Source organism: Anticarsia gemmatalis, chromosome 17 (assembly GCF_050436995.1).
Source record: "Anticarsia gemmatalis isolate Benzon Research Colony breed Stoneville strain chromosome 17, ilAntGemm2 primary, whole genome shotgun sequence".
In the NCBI taxonomy this organism is placed as follows: Eukaryota; Metazoa; Arthropoda; class Insecta; order Lepidoptera; family Erebidae; genus Anticarsia; species Anticarsia gemmatalis.
Genome location: NC_134761.1, coordinates 6556041 through 6574940, shown reverse-complemented (window position 1 = coordinate 6574940; position 18900 = coordinate 6556041). Strand labels below are relative to the sequence as shown.

The 18900-nt window shown below is 33.7% G+C and overlaps 3 protein-coding genes across 3 annotated transcripts; all 3 read left to right on the top strand.

Moving 5' to 3' along the window:
- The first annotated feature begins 332 nt into the window (after window positions 1–332).
- LOC142980302 (uncharacterized) lies at window positions 333–1941 on the top strand. Its single transcript, XM_076125678.1, has 3 exons — window positions 333–491; window positions 1005–1210; window positions 1747–1941. The coding sequence occupies exons 2-3, from the start codon at window positions 1024–1026 to the stop codon at window positions 1890–1892; spliced, it is 333 nt and encodes a 110-aa protein (XP_075981793.1). The 5' UTR covers window positions 333–491; window positions 1005–1023; the 3' UTR covers window positions 1893–1941.
- A 1722-nt stretch (window positions 1942–3663) lies between these two features.
- LOC142980303 (uncharacterized) lies at window positions 3664–5191 on the top strand. Its single transcript, XM_076125679.1, has 3 exons — window positions 3664–3678; window positions 4196–4401; window positions 4789–5191. The coding sequence occupies exons 2-3, from the start codon at window positions 4215–4217 to the stop codon at window positions 4932–4934; spliced, it is 333 nt and encodes a 110-aa protein (XP_075981794.1). The 5' UTR covers window positions 3664–3678; window positions 4196–4214; the 3' UTR covers window positions 4935–5191.
- A 2634-nt stretch (window positions 5192–7825) lies between these two features.
- Window positions 7826–18900, top strand: LOC142980188 (uncharacterized). The gene is made up of 5 exons (XM_076125523.1): window positions 7826–7979; window positions 8946–9141; window positions 15538–15723; window positions 16471–16710; window positions 18719–18900. The coding sequence occupies exons 2-5, from the start codon at window positions 8958–8960 to the stop codon at window positions 18898–18900; spliced, it is 792 nt and encodes a 263-aa protein (XP_075981638.1). The 5' UTR covers window positions 7826–7979; window positions 8946–8957.

The window sequence follows — 18900 nt, the reverse complement described above, 5'->3', positions numbered from 1 at the left end:
ATACAGATTCAAAATGTAGAATCTGTTTTTTATAAATTTGTTCTTCGGCAGTTGCGTAATAAGCTAACCTATAAAACATGCCAAGTATTTTTAGGACGAGTAACTGAAATAGAGTTGCAGAAAAAGCATAAGGCCAGTCTATAAAATCTGGCGGTTAAGTAAAATTGTATAAAAACTAACAAAAGCTCGTCTTTACAAAAAATGGCGATCAGTTAAAAGGTGTCTGTTTAGTAAAAAGACTAGGCAAATAAAACAGCTGTAAAGTTAAATACTGCTTCAACCACATGCGATACATCATGAGAAACTCTTAACTAGTGTAATAGACGTTAAGTGTTATAATTGCAGGGTATATTATGAATGATAACATCTTGTAATTTTCCTATTCTTATGAAATCCTGTATGTTTCAGCCTCACGCGCACTTATAAAAAAGATAGAATCGATCAGGAAGGCATTGTGTGTTCTTCGTTCAGTGGTCTCTATTGTCACGAAGGTAAAGACATATATTTTATGACCTGTCGTTATAGTAATTAAATAACTTCTTTCTGTTTGTTATTTTCTCAAAGTTTATTTAAAATTTCATTCATTTAAAGTTTAGTCGGAAGTTTGATAGTTAGATTATTTGCTTGATTTATCTATTAATGTGTAATTTATTCAATTTTTAAACAATTTAGTATAATGTTATCTTGTTAAGAATAGGCCCTTTCCTAACCCGTGTGTCGTCCTTTACCCAGGAATAAGTAGTGAATAAAAATGCACGGTTTTAATACAAATATATTTATAAACAATTTTGCAGTTTTATCAATGTAATACGAAAAATAATTACTGATTATTGGATTTGAAGTGGTTGAGCAACCACTTTTTTGTGACTAATGGCAAAAGTTAAATTGATGTTTTCATATAAATATGTACGAATGACAAAGTAACAAACGTTTTTTTGACACTGACTGTGCTTAAAATAAGAAAAATCCAAGGTAATCTAATGTAATATTAATATACTTTCCAGAATCTCAAAACTTCAGAAGATGAAGCTACTGTGCGTGGTGACTCTGGTCGTATTTGCTGCGGTGGCTGAATCACTGGATGTGGATTTAGTTAAAAATTACAAGTTTGAAAATATTTTTGATCCAGCCCAAGATGCCTTGAGGAAGGAATACTTTGCTTGCATGTTGGACAAGGGTCCTTGCAACGGTGATCTTCAAAAACTTAAAGGTAGGTTTCTAAACATTCGTAAATATTTTACTTAACTAGGTATATGGTCTATGAGACTTAAATAATAATTTTATGATAGTTTGTTTAATTTAGCCAGTGAAAAATACTGACAATAAATTACTAAACAACGAATGAATCTGTAGAATATTGTGAGGCTTTTTAAACTAGCTAATAACTAGATAAGTAACCTATTAGTTTTTCAACTTTCCTAAAATTTTCTTCAGTTTACTTATATTCTTTGAAATCAAGCTAATATATAAAAATCACTTATTTAACCCACCCGGTCTAGTACAAACAAGATTTATCTTAGGACTTTAAAGTAACATATCGCCGAAACAGTGCGGCCTGATATACCTAAGTTTAAAATGTCGACAGCAGTCGAGGCATATAATATATCGTTTGAACAACCACCCGCCTAGCATCCCGTAGAAGATTTATCAATTGCTGTTTACCATAGCACAAGCTATGCTTATTACGAAATTAGATGACCGCATATGAGTTGTCTTAATATATTAATTTATTTCATTTGTTTACAGAGAACATCGTAGAAATCGTGAAGACTAACTGCGGCGAATGTCCTGTGGAGCTTCAACAGCGATATGCTGATATCACGCAAAAGTTCCAGAAGGAGTACCCTGATGAATTACACGACTTTATGTCAAAAGTCTTGGCAAAGAAATAAAAACATTTCTAGTTGTTTCGTTGACAATTGAAATGGTGGTATTACTGAACGTATTTATGTGTATTTTAAACCCTTCCTATTTGCTAATGTTGTTTGGAGATTTGAAACTATCAGCGTGCCCTTTTTAAAAAGAGTCACCAGAGATAGAACTCAATTGTATAGGTTGTAGGAGGCCTTTGCCAAAAGGCACATTGAACTTAGAGATTATCTTCTGAACAGGACATACATACATATCTTCCACAACGATTTAAAGTCAGGATAAAGGGCTTATTGATTGATTGATTAGCAAATGCGTATACGTTCATATTATGGCGTATGTATCACAATTTCTTTCGTAGCCCTTACGTAGGTACGAGAGATTTTTTATTCGCCTGCCACAATGTAAAACAAATGATTGCTATATGAATTGTAAAAGGTATACAAGTTACATGTTTTGTATATCCTGTTGCTAAAACTGTTTATACTAATAAATTATGTAGGTATTGATATTAGAGCGACTACACAAGCTCAGCTACTAAAATATACATACTAACAACCGATCATAAGCTGTTTATAAATTAAATTCTTAAGGATACCCAAACCAAAAAATAGCAAGCAGCGATTGAGTAACTACTTCCTTTGAAAATGTGATGTATTAAGTAAATTTGCTATTTCTTATTTGGCAGGCGTTTGTTAGTTGAAATAAGATTCATAACATACATTAATTGTTTTTAACGGTATATTTAGATATTTAGTTAACAACGCCTTCTGTTATAACTAAAGCAATGATTGTTTGCATTTAGCGTATGCGTCAGAATTCATAAACAAATCATTGAAAAGTTCACTAAGTACATTCCACTCTCACTCAAATTTTCATCTCAGATTTTTCAGGTATTAATACTGCTATCTGTCGCCTAATTTCTCCCCGTATTTTGGGATTTAAAAACATAATTAGGTATTTGTCAAAGTATTTTGAATAATTATAGATACATATTATATGTAGCAAACATTTCTGAAGGCCCCTAAACGCAATTATTTCTGCATATATTTAAAACGTCTAAGAAGCATTGTCTGCATTACCGGCTATAAAAATAATAATTAGTCAAAAATAAACACAGAATAAGATGTAGATAAAACCTTGGTAAGTGCAATAAACGGCTAAACAACGTACTCGGTAGTATTTTTAAGAGATTTTATTTCGAGTGTGTGTTTATCGTAGATGAAAAATCTGACCCCATAACGAATTCCCTTAGCTGACCTCATTTCAAGGTATGCCATGTTTTCTTTTTCATGATTATTAGATGTACTTATAAAAAAAACCGTTACTAACCACTGCTCAGCAAGGGTCTCCTTCTGTCGTGAGGGAGGGGCTAGGTCCTTCCACCACGCTGGCTAAGTGCGGGTTGGGGGACTTTGCTTTGATGTACCTATATATGACGCAATAATCATTTCCTAACCGGAACATCGTCCCAGCGATTATAATACCAAAATGTATAAGCAAACTAACGAATGATTATTAATAACTGCCTTAATAGTGAACTATCTGTAAGTATTTTAGTGCCGAAGGAAGAAAGGTACTTAGTTTCATTAATACATTGGCAATGCAATATATCTCCAAATGTAATTAGTATTTAATTTAATTATATAATAAAATTACTAAAATATGAGACTGAAGAATTTAAATAAGGAAAATAAAAAATTAAGTAAGTACTCAAAGAACAAAGAATGACCTTCAAATTAAATATAATATAAATATTGAAAACTAGTTGCTAAAAATTTTAATTGACGCTGTGACTCTGCTACAGCTGTAAGTACCTATTCAATTTATTTTTCCACGCATAATATCCATTTTCTAGCACAGAAACCTAATACCTCACGTAAAAGATTATAATATTTATTTTTTGTAATTTTAATAGCGACTAGCACAGAAAGGGACACATTATGTACTTATAATAAATCACGCCTTTTTCAAATAGGGGTAGGCAGCGAGCAAAGAACACAATTTAGTATCAAACATCATTAATTTCATCGATAAGAAAAACACAAAATATTTTCATTCATTTCTTACAATATGAAAGTCCCACTTAAGCATCAGTTTTATTCTGTTTTTGGTATTATTTTGGAAGAAAGGCGATTTTGGTTGATGTGTTCGTATTTTGTTTGTTATGGCATAAAATAAAATATATGACCTGTAAAAATGTTAACTCTTTAGCTGTCACGGTTCATAAAATACAACCTCGAGCAGACAAGCGGACAATCCGACTCTGATTTTTACTTTTTTGGGCAAGGAACAATAAAAATATCCACACATGTTTAATTTCCAGTCTCTCAAAACCTCAGAGGATGAAGCTACTCTGCGTGGTGACTTTGTTAGGATTCGTGGCAGTCGTTCAATCCGTTGACGAAGAGGTTCTTTTGAATTACAAGTTCGACGATATCTTAGATTCAAAACAGGAGGATTTGATCAAAGAATACTTTGACTGTTTGTTAGACAAGATACCTTGCAGCAATGAACTCCAAAGAGTGAAAGGTAGGTTATAAACTTAGATTATCTGTCAAAAAATAAATGAAATTGATAATACTGTCTCAGGTTTAATTATAAGTTTGCATAGCAGATCGTGATAAAATGGTACAGCGTCACAGCTTCTCCCACATTTGAAAGGAAATAACGACGTCATAAGCCCCCTTTCATTAACTCTAATCCTTTTTAAAGTCATTTCTTATTTGGTTCAAAGAGTAAAGTATGCGTTTAATATTTTCCTGTTATGTGGTAAAAAAGTATTTCGCTTTTGCTACACTCGAAACATTCGTGTTGAATTTCACTAATTTTATCACCAAGCTACGTACAGGTTACAGTAGTCAGCATAATTGTGAAATTATACTGATAATGTTATGGTAATTGTTCGTTTGTTCACAGACAACGTCATAGAGATCATCAAGAACAAGTGCGCAGAATGTACCCCGGAGCTTAAACAACTAGATAATTACTTGCAGCGAAGGTTTAAGGAGAGATATCCCAAAAAAATGAACGAATTTTTGACAAAAGTCTACTCAAGTAAATAAAAAGTTTATACTTCATATTATGTAATAATTGTTTTGATTGTAAGTACTTATTGTACCTTTATAACAACACTTGAATTTCACACAAGGTGGAGATTTTTTACCACTGCCAAATATCGAAAACCGAGAAAAAAATTTTGGAAATCCGATCAGCGCCTCTAGTGTATTTTGAGGGAACTATTTTTCAAGTAATTTAAAATGTCAAACTCTCGCTACTCGATAGCACCATGCGTAGGAAATCACGCTACAAGTGATAGTAAGTAACACTTTAGTATGTACTTAGTTTCCATGTGATGGTGATACATTGAGTAAGGTTGCTATGTTTTATACGACAGGCGTCTGTTTGTTGTGATAGGGTTTATGTATATTATTTGGTATATTTATTACTGTTCAACCTAGTCAAGTTTGATGAAGCTTACTGCGAAGAGGTAATAGGCGAAAGGAATAAGATTGAAATGTGCAATAATACATAATTGAAAATCGACTCTTATAAAAGACAATATTTTAAGCTGGTGTTGCATGTTGGTCATAAAATTAAAAGGTCTTGAATATTTTAATCCGATTTTAAATAAGAATTTACAAATATAACTAACTAATTCATTGAATATTTAAAAAAAACCATTTCCTGGCAAGGAAAACATCTATTTTGTATAAGATATTTAAATTGATCGAAAAAAAGACACCCTTTATATATTGCATCTAATAGTGCTGTTTATAAGGATCAAATTTCGTTAAAAAAATGGTACCAATGTAGATCACCTCAAAGATTGGTAAATTTTTCGACTTTAATCGTTCCTAATTAGTCGTTGAAACAGGTTTTAAACTTTGAATACAGTAAACACATACTGTTATAGTTGATCCTATTGACGACAACAGATTTATACTACTTACCTAGTAGCAGATTTACCGTTTGCAAACAGACCTACAGACCTACTTATAGAAGTAAAAAATTCAATATAAAGAATTATATTGTTGCTAATGTTTAAACTTTCGTAAAACGTTGTGATAATTAACACTTTTCGAGATAAAAAGATCCTTAGATGGTTAGTAAAGGAAATCCGTAATAGTTTATGAGTATTCTTAAATAAAGGAATAAGTGCTTGCTAAAATACTGGAAAAAGATGAATGTAAATGTTGGGTGTTACAAATCATTTGATTTAATTTTATTTGCAAAAATAGTCCAGTCAGAAGTCGATTTTATGTCGAGAGATTTTTTTTAAGATAAAACCCAAAGGGGCTGTTATTGTTGTCATTAGTGGATAAAGCAATCATTTCGCCTGTGGGGTTTACATCTTCGGCGCCTGTATGCAGGCACTGCTAACAGTGTGTTGAACTTCTTGTTTTACTTCTCGGACTGTTTCCTTTTTTCAAGCTTTTATTAGGGTATTTTTTTTAAATCAGATAATCATCTTTGCAAATTATTATTTAACTTGCAGCCCGGCAGAAAATATCAATGTGGTGATATACCGACAACAACGTCACTACATGGGTACAATGTATTTTCAAACAAATCCATTAAAATAAACACCAACAAAAAAAAATTGTTCTGACCGGTTCAGTTGTTTAGGAGTAAGCTGACAACCACACATACAGAAGAATACAACAACAATTATATCAGCAAAAAGATAACGTGTGTCCGTAAAATCATTTATTCATGGTTACATCACAGCACTTGGGGTTAACGTAACACATTTATATGACATTGCATCCCAAACCAGTTTGGATATTAAAGGCTTTAACTGTTCCTTTTGGGATGTTTTTACTGTTATTTTACAGGTCAGATTACCGTAAGCAAGGGACAAGGACATTATTAAAGCCGTTATTTGGCCCCAAGATTTGAAGAGGACTTTATTTAGTTTATTTTTTTGCGTTTCCCGTACTGATAGTAGTAGGTTCTCGTTTTCCACGCTAGTCCTTCGTAAATCAAAGCATTTCTATTTTTTTTTTATACTTAAACTGCCTTATCATCTATACTAAATAGATGATATTTAACAGTGCCTTGGACTGGCTGCTAAGATAGGCCCAAAACAGTTGTTTTTTAAATAATATTTTCACGAATAGAGCTATCAGAGGGAAGCTAGTTTCCTATCTATACTTCCTTACTAATATTATGGGAGGAAAGATTTGTATGTAAACATGTTTGATACTCTTTGACGCAAAAACTACTCAACGGATTTTCATGTAATTTAGTACACACCGTACAGTTTACAACCTAGATTAACACATAGGATACTTTTCACCTAGAGTAATGTATTCACATGGACGAAGTGGCAGGCAGATTCTAGAGTTAATAAAAAGCTTTATTTAAAGTGATACCTGAATAACTTAAAAATGTGTACTCGCAGATTCTTCATTTAATTAACATGAACCGAACAATACTTGTTGACTGTTTAATTTCGTGATACAAAGATTATAATTACTAGCTTGTGGTAGATTTATCTTCTGGTAATTTACCGGCAAATTACCTATAACCAAGTCAATCAATAAACACAATGAGTTATTTTCTTGGTATGTTACATAAGTTAACAATCAATAATTTATGATAATACCTACTCGTTATAAGTACCAATATATTGATTCAAAGAAATAAATAATAACATTATTTCGAAGCAGATAAACAATAATAAAATATTAAGCAAAAAAAAAATTTCCATAAAATTCATTTTGGGAATTCCTTCACAGCTGATGGGGAAACACGTAACAAACATACAAAAATAAATGACTTGATTTGATAATCCTTTTCATTTCGGAGTCAGTTAATAATATAACGAACCCTAGAATGAAAACCACTTACATTCAATCTACTAAGACAAAAAAAAGTAAATTTACCAAAACACACAAACATAGGCGCCGAACGAGATGACGCGCATGCATTGAATACGATGGGAGGTGGCGCAGGCGCATTGCTTTCTTCTTGTGTTTGTATGCGGCCCGTTACGTCGACCTCTTCCTCCGACTGGTTTATGAAGCACCCCGCTGTGGAGCCCACGACTGCCATACCGCCGGTAGACGCCGAACAAGGAACACTTACACAAACTTTCTTCGACCGTGAGTATTTTTCTATTAAAAGCTTAGAAAGTCCCTCGTGAAAGTAAGCGCTTGTTTAATATCACTTTTTCCCTTTTAGTTCTATATTCCTGTTTGATTTGCGTCTTAGTTTGTTGTACGTTTGTTTTGATTGTTTATCGTGTTGTTTTAATTAACATTGTTCACGGTTTAATCCTTTGAGGTGAAGTTAATTATAGTACAAAGATCACGATACAAACGTCATTAGGTTAGCGTATTTAATTGCAGTGTTATTGTTGCTCTATATGTTTAGTACGTATGTATTTTAGTATTGAAAATGGTCTTTAGATTTCACACTTGAGGTAAATTAGCATCTGTTTAGTATGTTTTGAGGCTATATTTAGAAAGTGGACGTTTTTTCCCCGACCTTGGCATTGTTCGCAATGTTTTTGTTGTACACTTTCTTTATGTAAATTCTATGCTTTTCAATTTAATGCTTGTTTAACTTCCGACAGAAGTTCGCTACAGTTTTGTAACTCGTCACACGTTAAAATCATTTCTAAAGAATATTTATTAAGTTAATTGTTTTGTAGCGTTTATATATAAGATGTTAATGAGCTTGTTTTTATAAATTATTTATTTTGTTATTTTCTCATTTGTCTCCTTTTAATTTTTAAATTACTCTTATTGATGGGAAACGAGGAATAAGGATTATTTTTATTATATTAGGCAGTTATGTTAATGTTAAAAATGATAGATTTTTTAATCATATGAGTAACACAAAATGTTGACGATGTCCACAGCAGAGTTACTAATGATTCGTGCTCTGCTCCTATTCCGCGCAGGAGTGGGGTTGGGGTTCGATTCCCGCAAACAGTAATTTTAGAAAGGGAAGCAATAGGAAAGACCTGCAAATGTCTTTGTACCTGTAATTTGTATGTTTGATAAATGTCTTAGGCCGATAGTCGTCCGAATAAGTGAAACTAATTCAATTTTTTTGTGTACCAGGCAACTATAACGATGAGGAGCTGGTTACTGGTGTTGTGCGTGCTGACGGTGGTGGTGTCATGCTACTCGCAGCATCCAAATCGCTACGAGAACTTTAACGCGGACGCCATCATACAGAATGAGAGGATTCTTCTAGCATATTACAAGTGCGTGATGGACAAAGGACCTTGTACTAGAGACGGGAAGAACTTCAAACGTAAGTTGAACTTGCATTTTAACAGATTCCCTGTCCCCATACAATCCACTTTTTTCTATCGTATATGTCCCACTCTTTTTTTGTAGTAAATTGTTAAAATAATTTGATAAATCACTGTGGTTTTATTTGATTTGCTAATCAAGAGGATGTACTCCATACGTCCCAATACTAAAAATCTGCATTAACCTGCTACGTCCATTTAAAAAAGGGGCATTAAGTTGGCTCTAAATTTGATCATATGTGATTCATGAACGTACAATCCTTGTTACAAAATATGTCCCATGAATCACATATGATTCATGGGACAGGGAACCTGTTAAGCCATTTTTAATATTTCTTAAACGCGTTACCACGCTGATTGTGTATTAAAATTCAGTGAAAGTACTGTGTATTTCTTCGGTATGTTACCAACATAATTTTATCAAAATTGGTTCAATAAGTTACCGCTATAGACAGAGTTACTTTTCTATTACTATTAGTAGATATTTAAGTAGGCTACGAATACATCAAATATGCTCCAAAACGTATTTTTTCTCCAATTTAATTATATTATAAACAAAACATAAATGGCATGCTGAAACTCAACTCACCTTCGAAACTCGTAAAAAAATACATTTGAAAGAAAAGCCCACTGTTTTCCGACATTCTACTTTCATAGTCGATTTTTTGTCATATTATTATGTGAATCGGATACAAAAAGTTCTATTATTAGATTGCGGTAGGAAATCATACGCAGGAAACAATAAAGCCTTGCTACAGAAACAATGCAAGGGAAGTATACAGCCACAAAAAGAGACGAGATGAGAAAATATGTGCTTCCCTGAAGATGTATAAAGAAGTTTCTTACCATAAATAGAGTATTGTCAGTGTCTTGTCAGTACATTAATAATAACCCATTACTGTCCCACTGCTGGGCAAGGGTCTCCTCCCGTAATGAGGGAGGGGTTAGGCCTTAAGTCCACCACGCTGGCCAAGTGCGGGTTGGGGACTTGTTGTCAGTACATAATAATTATTATGTACATACAAGCATTTATTTGTCATGTTACATTAGTATAAATGCTTTTTGAATGTTCAGCGATTTATTATTGCTCTGTTTACTTGTTACGTAGGTTATTTTATTGTTTTGTTTGACAAGACTTTATGATAGAATTACTTTCTTAAAATAAACATCTATTATTTTGGTCTTTGAATTGTTTTATATATCTATTGATGCATTCACACTGCAGTTTTATCCATTTTTTGGGAAAATCGGTTCTAAATTAGACCAGTGACAATGTAGCATAACATAGCATATCAAGTACAAAACCATCAACAATTAACTAATTAAGTAAAGTTAGAGTTAAAGTTTAAGCCGTTGATATAAAGAAGAAAAACGTTTTTGTGTTTAACAAGTAGACCAATAGCAACAAGTTATAATAAAAGTAAGAAGATATTCACATGTTCCTTATTGTTGCTAGGGTCTGATTGAAAATTAACTTAATGTAATGCTGGACACGAACTTCCGACGAAATGATTCTAACGCATTTAGATTCTATCCCACGAGGCCTACTGAGTACTGGCCTGTTTAATAATATTGTAGTGTTGTAGTAGTCATTTTATTGGTTTGAAATCAAAGATATTCTAAATGTAAAATAGAATGGGAAAAAATTGTACATACGTAAATGTAGCTTGTACGTAGAAACTTTCGTTTTGAATGTCAAAATCGGTTTAGGAATTTAGATGTGAAAGCGTAACAGACGGACAGACATTCGTATTTGTAATAATAGTACAAATATCAAGTACAAAAGGCGTTCAACTACCTCAAATGGTCAAAACCTCTTTTTTTTGATAAATATGTACAGTCAGCTTCTTATATAAAGTGACAGATAACATATCCAGTTATAAAGGGACTCCTAAAGTGATCAATAATAATAATACAACCAAAGTCATCTAATTATGTAAGTCATTCATCTTGCACAATGATATCGGAACATGGACATCGTCAAATATATGAGTTCGTTCAAAGTGCCATAATCATAGTAACAAACACGGCGCCAATGGTTTCTAAGCATCCAAAGTATTCAAAAATATGGAACACTACATGAAAATGAACTCTATCGCGGAATATTTAAGGTACCTTTTGAAATTTAAAAACAAAATGAATGAGATAAAGCATTGGTTGTTCCTTTCATTATGAACGTGACGTCATTGGCATGTGTTTTGTTTATTCTATCCTCAATTTTATCATATTTTCATGATTTATAATTCGCGTTAGATATCAAAGAGTAATTAATACTAATTTGCATAAATACTCGAAAGATTTCATAGATAATGTACATCATTGTTTACATATCAATGTCATGTGTCATTCATATAAATGCAAATAAATTAATATAATAAAGTAATTATTACAATTTAATTGGAAAAACATGGCCTCATTTCGAATTAATGATGGAATGAAACACAAAATCATTCACTTGCAACAAGAAGGTGTTTCTGTAACAGACATTGCGAACGAACTTGGAATATCCGTAAGTTGACTTCTCTTTATATTGTATGTTATTTTATTTTTTTGTATTTTGTACTGCATAAATTCTTTCATGTTATAATAATTCAGTTTCTTTCTTACAGAGGAACACAGTTCATCGATGGACGGATAGATGGAATACAAAGGGTATTCTCCGTTACCATGTAACAACTGGTCGTCCACGCCGGACAAACACTGATCAAGATACGCGAATAGTGCAGAAAGCTCGAAGCGATCGTTTTTTAAACACGCGTAATTTGGCATTTGAGTTTCAAGTATCACAGACCACAATAAGGAGACGATTACACGAGAAAGGTTTACATAATAGAATACCCGCCAAGAAACCTGCACGTACGCCGAGGCACAAAGCACAAAGATTAGAGTTCGCACGACGTTATTTAGATTTTAATTTTGAAAATGTCGTTTTTGTAGACGAAAAAGTATTTTGTTCTACTGCTCGTGGTCGTCTATCTTTATGGAGGTTAAACAACACCAGATACGAAGAAAGAAATGTGTTACCTGGTAACAGGAGTGGACGTATCACACTCGGATTCTGGGGTTGGATGTCCCAAAGCGGTCCGGGAGAATTAGTCGAGGTTGGCGGCAGACTTAATGGCCAAAGATAGAAAGATATCCTTAATGATGTTTTGTTGCCCACGGCCCGAGTATTTTATCCAAACGAAAGAATCCGTTTCATACAGGACAACAGTTCTGTTCATAATTCCAGGGTAGTATCAAATTATTTAAATGAAACAAGAGATTTGGAACGAATAATTTTTCCTGCACGTAGTCCTGACTTAAACCCAATAGAAAACTTGTGGGGTAAAATGATTCAACTATGGGATAATACTACGATAAGAAGTACGGAAAACTTGAGGAGACACGTTGAAAATGTATGGGAGTCGTTAAGGGGAGACAGATTTTGTTTTAACGCAGTGCAATCCATGCGTCAGCGACTTAGCGATGTTATTATTGCTGAAGGTGGATATACACGTTTTTGATATTTTTTTGTTATATATTTTAAGATAATAAACAACCATTTCAATTGAAGTAAAACCTTGTTATTTTACGAGTTATTATTTTGACCTGGAATTATGTGATGATACGTAGAATGCAGGAAGAGTTTAAATCACATACATTTAGAAGAAGGCTTTTTAGGTCTCATCGAATCGAATTATGTGATTGATACGTAGAGTGCAGGAAGAGTTCAAATCACTTAGGTACTTTTTTAGAAGGTTGTTTAGGTCTCATCTCTTATTTTAGGATTGTGGGTAATTGGCGAGCATAATTTAGCTTTTAAGTCAAATAGACATTAAAAAAAATACTTATTAAACAAGTAAGATTCCCGGGATACGACCCGGTGACCTTACGTACGGCGGACACTCTAATGCCCAGACACCAATCAGACATGCATAGTGACATAGTTCATTTTCATGTACCTAATTGTTTTTGAATCATATTTTTGAATACTTTGGATGCTTAGAAACCATTGGCGCCGTGTTTGTTACTATGATTATGGCACTTTGAACGAACTCATATATTTGACGATGTCCATGTTCCGATATCATTGTGCAAGATGAATGACTTACATAATTAGATGACTTTGGTTGTATTATTATTATTGATCACTTTAGGAGTCCCTTTATAACTGGATATGTTATCTGTCACTTTATATAAGAAGCTGACTGTACATGAGTAGGTAATTAATGTAGGGTAAACAAATATCGTTGGAATTACATAATTATTTAAATCTATCCATAAAATATTTTTTCGTTTATATATTATACATAGGTACGTGCTTCAAAATATAGGGTGAGGAAAGATTAAAGATATTCAGTGACTTTTGAAGCTGACTGTACCAACACCATAATTGATACGCAATCTATGTACGTCTATTTAAAATGCTTGCCCTATGAGAAGATTATGTTATTACATTATTTTATAACTACTTATCTCATACAATGTATGGCAAATGAGCCACCAATGAAGACCTACATTGTAAGAACATGCCGAGAAACGTAAGAGAATTGTGTTTATAGAAAAGTTAAACGTTTTGTTGTTAAGTAAAGCATTTTCTAAATGCGCAACAACCATTCTCTACATGTACCAATGAAAAATAAATGAATATTATTGGACAACTCACACACTGTCATCTGATCCCAAACTAAGTATAACTTATACTATAGTAACCAAACAAGAAAACTTATGAACTTTTAAATTCTACATACTTATATAATAAAGATACATTTACAACCAGGCTCTGAACAAATACTCTACTAATACTACAGTACATGTTGTTTTAAATATGGGAATGTATAATAATACGTATTTTTGCTTTTGACTGTACAATATTGCCCGTTTGTTTGTCTGTCCATTCGTTTTATTTGTTTCTATTTATCACTTCGTAACTCCCTTTCTATAACCGGTAATGCATGAAATTAAGCACAATTTTCACGATCCAGTTACGAACGGAAAGTGAAAACTACCAAAAGAAACTCTTTTCAAATAACTTAAGAAAACTTTTTTTGTAACAATTAGCCGCTTCAGTCGTGCAGTGCTTATAAAATATCGCCCACCATTTTCTTTTTATATTAAAAACTAGCGTTTGCCCGCGACTTCGTCCGCGTGGTTTGTGACTCATTACAGAATTTTCATACAAACATTCAGCCCCTATTTTATCCCCTTGGAGGTAGAATTGATCAAAATCCTTTCTTAGCGGATATTAACGTTATAACATCTACCTGCGTGCCAAATTTCAGCCCGATCCGTCCAGTGGTCTGGGCTGTGCGTTGATAGATCACTATGTCAGTCAGTCAGTCACCCTTGAATTATATATATTAAGATTTTCAATAGCAATAAAAATATGTAGGAAAACTAAAACAACAGGCGTTGAAACTTAATAAGCGCATGACTAAGAACATACGTAAATATAATAATATGAAAGTATTTACGTCAATACTGCTGCGTCTTACGCATGAATAAATAATTTGAAGTGCGGAAAAATCCAGTACATTTTAACTAGTTCATTAAAAGCTGTTTACGGATCATTATTTTTATTTCATAGTGTGGTTAGCTGTTGTTATTGAAACTTTATTTAAAAAAAAGAATTGTGTCAGCGTCAATATTGCAATTATCCCCCGGTGAGTACATTCAGCGGTAGTTTATCTATTCCATTGCGTTTTTATTGTATGAGTTTTGACGCTTTTGAATAGATAAACTATTGTTAAATTTACCTCAGAAACCGGGGGTTAATCCTGTAGCTGACCGTTAATTTTGTAGCTGATAGTACTTTGTGGTTTGAAAATTTGCGTAAATACACGTGTAATATAGTACTTGAAGCGCATGCGAACTAGTTGTTTATTTTTTCTAACTACGATGTTATATATGTTTATGTTATATGTAGGTATATATATCAGCAAATGTATGAGACACGCACATTATACAGGATGTTAATGAGTCGATAATTAATAGGTACGCAACGTGCGGAAGTAATTGTATAATGTATTGTACAACTAAAGATTTATTGGAATTACTGCGTCAAAGTATTTATTTACACCTTATTTGTGTTTTTACAAACAACTTATTTAAGCTGCAACATATTTTTACACACAATATAGGATATCTACATAAAATCATTAAGACATGAAAAACAAGATTTCATTCATTCTGAACTTTATTAAAAACACTTAAGAACAAACAATAAACCTTACTATTACACGAAAGTTCGCAATCGTGCATTTTTATCATAGTTTACTTGACGTTTCGGCACAACAAGCCACTAAAACAAAAACCGCTTAAAGATCGCGTTTATTCCCGCGTTTCACACACACGCGTACACGAAAGTTGAAAAAGAACGTTCCTATAATAAATCTCTCTTTTTACATTTCCAGGCGTCCTCCCCGAGACATTGTCTACAGCATGCGGCCGTTGCAACGCCAAACAGAAGGTCATCGTCCGCAAGCTGCTCCTCGGCATCAGATCAAAGAGTGAAGCCCGCTTCCTCGAGCTCCTCGACAAGTACAACCCCGACCGCTCCAACAGAGATGCTCTATACACTTTCTTAGTAACCGGCGCTTAGACTAACTGAGTTTTTGCATTGTGATCCACGGCCATTCCCAATAACCTATCTTCAGATTAAGATGGATTGCTTATTTGCACGGAAACTAAGCAACTAATTTAGCTACCAGAATACATTTATTGTTTCTAAGTAGGCTTTATTATTTAAAGATAGGGTATTGGGAGTGTTCATTCAAATACTATTTATTATATGCCCTAATTTATTGTATTGTGCGAGGCGGTTGCAAATAAACGGATGACTGATCAATTTATCGCCGCCGCATCGCTCGTTAGACTGACCTGCTTCACGGTACAGTTATGAACCTTAATACTCTTATTATTACACTTAATTAATAGATATTTTAATTACTTTAGCCAAATATAAATTTTGGTTTAAACTTACAACAAGATAAAATAGACAGCTAGAAGTTAAATGACTTATTCAAGTACACAAGTGCATTCAAATACATTTTACATAAACTTAAATTAATTTATCGTTTAGGAAATAAGACAATAAAATTATTATAAAACAAACAATGCAGTTTTGCTTAACAACAATACAACACCTGATCTAATTTTATTCTCCATCGTCATAAAGCTCAATTAAATGCCATAATGATTAAATATGCGACATAACAATCTTCAGTGAACTGATAATTGTTGTAATATGCCCATGAATAATTAGCGGTGACATAGTTGTAATACTGTGGTTTTTATTCTTGGAAACGAAGAACTTGGTTAGTATAAATATGGCTAAGCTACATGAGACCATCACACAGTTATCAGACACTACGAGATTCACACAAGACTTGCGAGGCCAGTAATCATGAAGATTGTTTTAATTACTCTTTGCTTGGCCCTGGGTGTACTGGCACAGGAGCAGTACGACTCAGCTAACGATAACTTTGACATTTCCGAAGTTCTAACCAACGAACGGCTATTGAACTCCTACGCCAAATGCCTCCTCAACAAAGGACCCTGCACGCCAGAAGTTAAACAAATCAAAGGTAATTTAATTCTCTTATCATACATTTTAAAACCAATAAATAAACCAAATAACTAATCATTCTTATCACGCCAACTTAAAAATAAATAATAGATATTAATCAACTTAAAAGATACCGCTTAGATGAACTTAAAATCTAACAGTGACGTATTATCTACTGACTTTTTCTGACTTTCTAAGTCGTTTATAGCCCTTCTAAAAGTCTCAAAGCAAACATACCCCTGGGAATGATACTTTTTAGCAGCCTCCCACAGAATATCAAACTGTCCATTTGGAAACTCCTCACCTGAGGCTTCGAACACTTTTCTTACAATTTCTGGTGATCGAACTGCATACATATCCCGATGGCTGATACCCAAATGCGTATAGAAGCTGGGACTTAAACATGCTTTTGCATCCGATTCATCTGGGAGATATTCTAGGTCTGCTTTACAGTAATCATTTGGTGTCACAGGATAATCCTTTTCAAAATATCTACCTGATGCCATTCCAGCCATTTTTCTTCTATCTATGTCTTGAGCTGAGTTTACCATATCTCCATAAGTAGTAGTATATTCTATGCAATCATCTAACAAATCAGGTATTTTTGGAAATTCGGGGAGAGGCTCCCTATAATTAATGAGCCGAAGTAAAGTTCCGTATTCTATTTGAGAATCAACGAATCCATTGCACAATTTTAATAGAGGCTCTATAAAATTTGGGTTGAATCGTATATACTTAGAATTACATAACTTGTAAAGATCTTCTTTGGGTAACCATCCAGTTTTATCTTTATCCAGGTATTTTATTTCCATGTAAAATTTTCTGAAGAATGTGTTATCACAACGTTTGGATAGGGTTTTACGTAAAGTGTTTAAGTGCCCAAGATGTTTTAAAAAGAGCTCTCTCTTTGGATTTGTGTCACTCATTGGGAACCATTCCGGAAGACATGGGATGTCATGTCCAGCACCCTTTATACCAAATGTAAAACCTGGTGGCACAGAACTAAGATTCTTGTTAGGTTGTAGAGCTATTCCTAATTGTGCTTGTCTAGCTTCTTCAAAATCCACTTGTCTTTCGGGCATATTATACGTATATCTGAAAGTTCCTTTAGCTATCTTATTGTCAGTTAACAAGCATTTTACGGTTAGATCGGTAGTGGTCTTCTTGCCAAAAGTGTGATTACAGTCATATGGTTCGCAATAATTTCGGTTTTTTTGGTAACTGGGTTTTGTTGTCGGCGAGCACTTATCAGGTACAGGAATTTTTGGAAATACTATATCGTACAAGCGTCCTGGAAATGTTTTCATTCCAAACGTAGTTTTTGTAACGTCTAGTCCCGCGGGTAGCATTGGCGTTGGGTCAGGTACTTCTCCTGTGGCTTGTTTCCAATATGATCTGTATGATGTAGATTTTAAATCTTCACATAGCGTTTGAAATTTCGTTTGCATTGGCGGGTTTATGAGATCCCGGCCTTCATTATACATGCCTGCGTTCCGCATATCTAAGAGAGGTTGACGTCTCAGCGGTGGTAATGGTTTTGGTTTTGGGGTAGGAAATATAGAGTCACTTAGAAGTGCATCTACTTCATCTTGCAACTGATAATTTTGGAGATGGTCGGTTACGGATAGATCTGAGGGCGATGCTCCAGCAGCAATAACTTTGGGGTTTCTGTCAATAAACATACCCCTGTTGCCACGGCCGCTACGTTTTGAAGGGTTTCTTAACATTGTTATTACTTCAGTCTTATATTATTGTTCACTTAAATAAAAACAATCCTTAGCGTTACCTAACCTATAAATCTGAGTGACAACCACATAGAAGTAACCACTACGTTTTGACCACAAATCCTCTCAACCATAGATTTACTGACATTAGGACACAGCATAAGTTACATTTTATTCAAGTTCAACTAGGTAGGTCCTTCCTTTTTTATCTCTAATATCTACTAAGAAACTTCTTACTAGGGTTAGTATTTTATGTATAATCAATAAGGAATTTTTAATATTTGTTTTCTATTATTTTTATAGAAAAGTTGCCTGAAGCTTTGGAGACTCGTTGCGCGAAATGCACAGACAAACAGAAGCAGACCGGCAAACAACTAGCTCAAGAAGTAAAGAAAAATCACCCTGAGATCTGGCAACAATTGGTGGCTATGTACGATCCCGAGGGCAAGTACCAGCAAGCGTGGAAGGAATTCCTCCAGGAATAA

Bases quoted from the DNA above. Each gene is read 5' to 3' on its own strand.
- LOC142980188 (XM_076125523.1), top strand. From the start codon at position 8,958: ATGAGGAGCTGGTTACTGGTGTTGTGCGTGCTGACGGTGGTGGTGTCA. The intron at 9,142-15,537 runs GTAAGTTGAACT...TTACATTTCCAG, and splicing joins AGACGGGAAGAACTTCAAAC to GCGTCCTCCCCGAGACATTG. The intron at 16,711-18,718 runs GTAATTTAATTC...TTATTTTTATAG, and splicing joins AGAAGTTAAACAAATCAAAG to AAAAGTTGCCTGAAGCTTTG.
- LOC142980303 (XM_076125679.1), top strand. From the start codon at position 4,215: ATGAAGCTACTCTGCGTGGTGACTTTGTTAGGATTCGTGGCAGTCGTT. The intron at 4,402-4,788 runs GTAGGTTATAAA...GTTTGTTCACAG, and splicing joins TGAACTCCAAAGAGTGAAAG to ACAACGTCATAGAGATCATC.
- LOC142980302 (XM_076125678.1), top strand. From the start codon at position 1,024: ATGAAGCTACTGTGCGTGGTGACTCTGGTCGTATTTGCTGCGGTGGCT. The intron at 1,211-1,746 runs GTAGGTTTCTAA...ATTTGTTTACAG, and splicing joins TGATCTTCAAAAACTTAAAG to AGAACATCGTAGAAATCGTG.